Source organism: Rhinopithecus roxellana, chromosome 7, assembly GCF_007565055.1.
Source record: "Rhinopithecus roxellana isolate Shanxi Qingling chromosome 7, ASM756505v1, whole genome shotgun sequence".
NCBI lineage: Eukaryota > Metazoa > Chordata > Mammalia > Primates > Cercopithecidae > Rhinopithecus > Rhinopithecus roxellana.
This window is the reverse complement of record NC_044555.1, coordinates 58,882,951-58,890,375: the sequence shown is the minus strand read 5'-3', so window position 1 is coordinate 58,890,375 and position 7,425 is coordinate 58,882,951. Positions and strand designations below refer to the sequence as shown.

Here is a 7,425-nt window from a genome sequence, read left to right as displayed (position 1 = left end):
CCAAACAATTGAAAAGGAGGGACTCCTCCCCAACTCATTTTATGAGGCCAGTATCATGCTGATACCAAAACCTGGCAGAGATACAACTAAAAAAGAAAACTTCAGGCCAATATCCCTGATGAACCTTGATGCAAAAATCCTTAATAAAATCACAGACATGGCCTGGGACACAGCAAGCCTAACCAGTGTGTCAGAGATCTGGGGGAATTGGCTCCCCATGGCAGTACTCTGAATTAGTTCTGGGGATGTGCACATGATCATGCCAAGTGTCCCTCCTCCAAGAGCTTCTGTTAGACTAGAGGTATAAATGATGCTGAATAAGGGCCCCTGGACTTAATACCAGATAAGGCATGGAGATACATGGACAACCTGGGCATGTTACTTGTTCTTCCTGGGTCACAGTTTCTTTATGTTTGAAATAGGGGTGGCAGCACCTGCTTTCTTAGTAACACTGTGAGGGTAAAAGCTACGTATAAAAATGCCTTAGAAATGTAAAGACCTGAGAGTCTTTGAGCAAACCAGAAAGTTATCAAGAACTTTTCTTTTTGTGCAATTCAGTATATTTTGGGGGGTAAATTTTAAACACCAAATAATCCTCAACAAATGAATGTACACATAGTTCCTGAAATGAGGCAAATATACTCCTCCTGGAACATAAAACAATTAAAAATTCCAACAAATTTATCAAGTATGTAAATAAGTGTTGATAACTTGAAAAATAAAAAAGGAATAAAATAATGATACATCAACATGAATGAACCTTGAAAACATTATGCTAAGAAGCTAGACATAAATGGACAATTTTAAATAATTCCATTTATATATTTATATTATATTAAGAGATAGGAGGATCCGGTGTTCCAACCCAGGGAGAAAATGCGGCCTTTGACTGAAGAAGAGACCCGTGTCATGTTTGAGAAGATCGCCAGATACATCGGGGAGAATCTTCAGCTGCTGGTGGACCAGCCCGATGGCATCTACTGTTTCCATCTGCACAACGACCAGGTGTACTATGTGAGTGAAAAGATTATGAAGTTGGCCGCTAATATCTCTGGAGACAAGCTGGTGTCGCTGGGGTCCTGCTTTGGAAAAGTCACTAAAACCCACAAGTTTTGGTTGCACGTCACAGCCCTGGATTACCTTGCACCTTATGCCAAGTATAAAGTGTGGATAAAGCCTGGTGCAGAACAGTCCTTCCTGTGTGGGAACCATGTGTTGAAATGTGGTCTGGGTCGAATCACTGAAAATACTTCTCAGTACCAGGGTGTGGTGGTGTACTCCATGGCAGACATCCCTTTGCGTTTTGGGGTGGCAGCAAAATCTACACAAGACTGCAGAAAAGTAGACCCCATGGCGATTGTGGTATTTCATCAGGCAGACATTGGGGAATACGTGCGGCATGAAGAGACGTTGACTTAAAACGAAGTCATTGCAAGGACAGACGGCTGTATGGAAGGGCTGAGCTTTGTTTCCTGTGTTTGTGTGGATTCCACCATCATGCTGAATTTTGTCAACACTCTGACCTCTTCAAGGACTTCTTATTTACTGTACTCTCTATCATTGACAAATGCAGGCTGGATTCTTATTATATACAGAGATGGCTCAAAAATGGGGTTTCAGATCTTTGTGTTTGTGATGAAATAGAATACTCTGTTTCATATTTGAATCAGAGGGCTTCTTGTTCTGAGAAATAGGTTCAAAATCATTGGAACTAGGAACAAGAATAGCTTATTGTTATCTGTGATAACACTTTTTTTTTCTAAACTCATGATAAGAACACAGGGATTGTCTTTTTTATTAATATGCAAGTTAGTCATTTCCATAACAGAATAATAAACCACATGTGGGGTTTTAAAAATGAAATTTGTCTAAAATAATAAGAGCAATTCAGCTATTTTTCTATACAGTAATTGGTGTGTGGTATGAAAGAAAAGCAGATTCAAACCCCACTTCTGCCATCTATCAGCTATACGGCCTTGAGTGAGTCATTCAGCTTTAATAAGGTTCACTTTCTTCTCTTTAAAAAGACACGAAACTTAAAAAAGTAGCTTTGGCCATCTACCTGAGAATTAGAAATTCTGATTTTTGGAATTAGAAATCATGATTGTAGGCTGGGCACAGTGGCTCACGCCTATAATCCCAGCACTTTGGGAGGCAAAGGCGGGTGGATCACTTGAGGTCAGGAGTTTGAGACCAGCCTGGCCAACATGGTGAAACCCCATCTCTACTAAAAATAAAAAAATTAGCCAGGTGTGGTGGCACACGGCTGTGGTCCTAGTTACTTGGGAGGCTGAGGCAGGAGAATGGCTTGAACCAGGGAAGCAGAGGTTGCAGTGAGCCGAGATCGTGCCATTGCAATCTAGCCTGGGCGAAAGAGTGAGACTCTGTCTCAAAAATAAATAAATAAATTTTTACAAGCTGTTTTCTCAGTATTTTTCTTGGATGAGATGATCCTAGGCTGATTGTACAGTGTACAGTGCCTGGGGAATGATAGGTGTGGAATAAATGGTAAGAATTATTTTTATATTATATATATTATATATTCCTGTTATTAAGTGTAGAGTTTTATGAGTATAATTTGATTATATTACCTTCTTTTTTACAAGCTGTTTTCTCAGTATTTTTCTTGGATGAGATGATCCTAGGCTGGAATGTTTTTTTCATCACTATGATTTTATAAAACATAATTTTTTCTATGAACCTTTACTTACTTGACTGGATTGGACTAAAAGCACTGATCAGAAACCGCGACATAAAAATTCAGGCCCTTTGTCCTTCCCCGTGCCTCCCAAAGTTATTTTAAGATCGTTAGAATATTTCTTTAATAACATTTTATAGACAAAAAATTTAAAGACTACCTGTATTGGAAAACTAAACTATTTCTTTAATGAATATACTGCTTATTTTAAGTTCCAAACATGAAGTCTTTAAGAATAAAACATTACCAACTCCTGCTTTTATATGAAAAAAAAAAGAGATAAATGTGTTTTCATATCCCAGTTTTATCCTCATCTATTCATAAAAGCCAAGCTGCCCAAAGGAAGCATGCAACACTGCAAGGAATGCAATTTAGTGTGACTGGGCAACTTTGGCCAGAGGGGGTGCAGAAGGGAGAAAGAAGACGGAAGACAGTCTAAGACTCAAGGCATCTTGCAACTCTGAGACTTCAGAGGTGAGGCCACCTATGAACTGGGTGGATGTTTGGGAAAACATGTAATTCAAGGCAGTTCTAAAACCCTGTGGGTTTTGTGTGGATTCCGAGGTAGTCCTACAGTAGAAAGTCCAGCCAAATAGTGAGAATAAGCAAGAGTCTTGGAGAAAAAGGAACAGAATGAAGGCAATGTCCTACCATAATGCATGCTCTTGCAAGGACAGACAGACACCATGATCTCCTCAGGATCTTCTGAGGCAGTTAGTGTGAAAGGAAGCAACTTGCCACCAAAATGGGAAAGAAGTGGTTAAACAGCAACAATAGGGCTCCTGCTTCCTGGAGCTATTGGGTGACATTTCCCTGCAACAATCCTAGAATCTTAAAGTGTGGTGTCAGTTTCACTTAGGATTCCAAATGGGAAGTGACTTTTCCTGGCAAACGCGGTTTAAAGTGTTTCTTTCAGTGTCATGCTGTACAGAAAAATACTAGTCCCACAGAGAAAATTAGTCACAAAAACAGAAGGAAAAAAAATACAACATGAATGCAGACCCAGGGCACTAAAGTCAGAGAGACAGAACCACAGCCTCACAGAACCATTGCTCACATTGTGTAGAGCATTACTGGAAGGAAACAAAGTCTTCAACAGAAACCTGCTGCACCACTCTTAGCAAAAACTCCTTTGTTTGGCCTGGGGCCACTTTACCTGTGTATTGTTTTGTAGAAGATTTTCCAGGTAATGCTTAGATTTTTCATGCTCCCCCCGTTCATTGGATTGGGCTTCAGGGACTCTTTCTGGTGTGTGTCTGATTCAAATTGTATTTTAGGAATACTTAGAATTGAGGAAGAATAGGATGTTAAGCTACTGAGTGCAAAGCCTCTTTACTAACTTCCAATAATACCTGAACTCATGTCTAAGGAACATAGAAGCATCTTTCAGTTCCTAGTCTCATTTTCCCACCATTCAAATGTTCCTTAGGGAGAACAGAGCTCCTATGCAAGTCTCAGGAATTGCTCTAGAGAAAACCATCTTTCTTCAAGTTTGAGAAACTTATCCCAGACCAACCTTCATTCCCCAAATTTTGTTTAAATTAAAAATAGGCAACTAGAGGGGGTCAGCTAGTTGATGTTCCAGAGACTCTTTCCTTGAAGCAGGGATAAAGATCTTTGATTTATTTTTTAATTGTTTCTGTCATTTAAGGGTGCATCAGAGACCCTGTTGTAATATTAAGTTATATCACTGTTGAGGAGCCCATAAGGCTGGGACTGATACAAGGCTCATCATGAAGAGCAGCTATTGAGAGCTACTGACAACTTCTTAGAGGTGTGGCTGAAAGCAACTAGCAAGAATAAGAGACAAAATCTTGTGTTGAGGGAAGTCACCTGTGAGGGCGGCAGCTAGATGTTGAGGCTTGGGAGACCTTATTGTTCTAAGATACCTGGCCTTGTCTTCCAAACAAAAATCATCCTTGACATGCAGAAAAACTGATTTCTCAACAGATTTATAATGGAACAGATACAATGATGTGACCTAGAGCAATTTCTTTAACCTCATACAGAATCAAATTCCCCATCTGAACATAAACGCATTTACCTCATAGGTTTATTGTGAAACTTAAAATATATAATTTACCTTGCATAATGCTTGGCATATAGTAAGCATCAAATATACATTAGTTATTAATATTGTTATTTTCATAAGCAAACTTAGTAGGGATAAAAGCTCAGAAACACTGGGTAGGAGCTTGAGCTAGCCATAGAGACCTTGAATTGTAACCTGGCCTTCAGATTCCTCATCAGAAGGGTGGGACCAGGAATAAGAGCGTTACGCTTGGCACAAGTCCAAACTGCATGACTGCACAAACACTGTAACTGCTCTGTATTCAGACACATTTGAAAGGATTTTTCCAGCATAAATTTCTAAATGTGCTGCTTGTTTTGTAATTCAATCTAGGGCAGCAGCAGCAGTGCTATCATTATTTACATTTCTACCTTTTGGTCTTGGATCCAAGATATTTGCAGCAGTATGAATTGGCTCATAAGAAAATTCTTCTCTTTTCTTCAAAAAAGTTTCATGTTACTTTCTTTTATACCTGTAAGCAAGTAATTATTAATAATCTTCTACATTGATTTGTTTCTGAGACATTTGGTCAGAAATAATTTGCAGAAATAAATTAATTCAGACACTGTAGCTAATTTAACATTAATTTTTTCCTATTTATTTGATTTTTAGAAATTATTCCAGTAGAGGAGAACCTCATTAGCAACATATTAACTTTCTAATATTGTTAATACAATTTTTTCATTTTAATGAACAAAAGGCAATAAAAAGACCTTGTAAACAATTAGAAAATCATCTTGCCCTCAATTAAATTTTCTATTCTCCAAGATTTAAATCTTCAACAGTAACCTAAATAGCTGTTAACCCTCTATTTATGAATGTAAAGGGGAGAAAACATTTTGTTTATGTCAAGTCTTAAGATTGTTTCAATAGTGACCAGTTCCTTTTCACTCTTTCCTTTATCTTGGTTGTGTTTGAGTCGTAAGTTCTCGGACATTACTAACTGCACATTCTGGAAGGACTTTCTTTAAATCTTTTATTGTCTCCTCTTGGCTCCAAACTGTGGATCTGGGACCACGTACAACTCCAAGTAAACTTTCAGCCTTCAAATGACCTCAGTATTACATCCTTCCTGAAGTATCGCAGAATTTTTCTCTAAATTAAAGGAGAATCACAGGACGTCACACTTAATGACTCCTGATTCAAAGTTAATTTTCCTTCCTTTGATGCCTAAATCTACTTCAGCACCTAATTATATAATTCTGCTTTGGAAGGGACCCTAGAGCTTAATCTAATTTCCAACTAACTGCAGGATTCATTATTAGAGAACCAATGACAGTTTGTAAATCAGTCTTTGAGCATTTACCTAATAAAACTATTCCATCAGTAGTTAGAAACGTATTTCTTAAAATGAGCTAAGACCCACCTCCTTAAAACTTCCTTTGAGCAAAGGTTCATGGCCCCACATAAGAAGAGATTTTCCTATTTTCATTTAAAGTATCATCTTATTAAATTATCTCTAAATGGATCAAATATAGCATATTTTAACAGGAAGTATTCCTAGTGGTTCTATCTCCATTAATACATACTCCAAAATATTGCCCACTCTTTTAAGCTACCAACCCTGATGCAGTATCCCAAATATCAGTGCCAAAACCAGAAGTGCATTCTCCTATTACATTAGTAATAATTGTACAGTATGGTGGCAGGAAATGCACTTTCAGTTCACTGGCTATAGCTATTAAACTATGCGGAAATGACTGCCTGGAAGGCAGCCAGGTCCCTTGGCTTTAAGGCCAGCTCTGAGGAAGACAAAGGTAATACAAGAAGGGAAACTATGCCACCTGACCAAAAGCATTATTGAGACACTCTAGAGCAGTGCTTCTCAACTCTTTGTGGTGAAGGAACTTTTTTTTTTTTTAAATTTCCAATCGGCCATGGACTTTTGTAAAATAGAAAATGATGCACTTGGATAAACCAGCAATGTGAAATGCTCTAAAAATTTCTAAATACTTACCATTTGTATACTTGATCAGTATAATTATGTACTTTCATGATTTATATACTTATTATACTTATCTCATAAGGGACTGGTAACAGTTTTGGAACTGGTGTGTGGAACACATGCTGGATAGCACTGCTCCAGAAAGGGAGAAAGGGTGAGAATTACATTTGTCATCCTATTCTTTTAGTATGGTGCAAGTGACATGCTAGAAAGGAACTATTCCTGCTGCTGGTAAGTACCAGAGATGTGTGTATGTTAAATATAAGATTGGTGGCCATGCTTAACAAGATAGTAAACACTTGGCTATAAAGATAGTATCAATGAAAACAATTGCCATTTATAAACCATGTTTAAAGTAGTTTTATTCCAGGTTTCTACTGGCAAAATTACTCTTTTGAAAGTCTTCTCTTTTGCCAGTAGAAACCTGGAATAACCCCAAGGTCAGAGGTAGTAAGGAGAGAAAGGGAATTGACAATAGGATGATAGGTGGTATATTTCATTAAAGAATGAGGAATAGTTACGTGAATTCTTCCTCTATCAATGATGATGTTTGCTCCAGGATGAAGACTTCTAAAGGAATAATTGTGACACTGAAGGCTATCATATTGGGAATCAGGGCCAAAGAACAGGGCAATACCTCATGGAATGTCTGACTACTACATGGAATCAGAAGACAAGCTAACCATCCACCATGAAGGGGAAATACTGGCT

At 38.0% G+C, this 7,425-nt stretch overlaps 1 protein-coding gene across 2 annotated transcripts; it reads left to right on the top strand.

Annotated features, from left to right (window-relative positions):
- The first annotated feature begins 876 nt into the window (after positions 1-876).
- Positions 877-1,419, top strand: LOC104665787 (60S ribosome subunit biogenesis protein NIP7 homolog). 2 transcript variants are annotated; one of them, XM_010367697.1, is made up of 2 exons: positions 877-1,157; positions 1,299-1,419. In XM_010367697.1, exons 1-2 carry the CDS (start codon positions 877-879, stop codon positions 1,417-1,419), a joined length of 402 nt encoding a protein of 133 aa, XP_010365999.1. The 2 variants fall into 2 exon arrangements, with proteins under 2 accessions (XP_010365999.1, XP_010365998.1); XM_010367696.1 differs by having other exon boundaries at positions 877-1,419.
- The last annotated feature ends 6,006 nt before the right edge of the window (positions 1,420-7,425 follow it).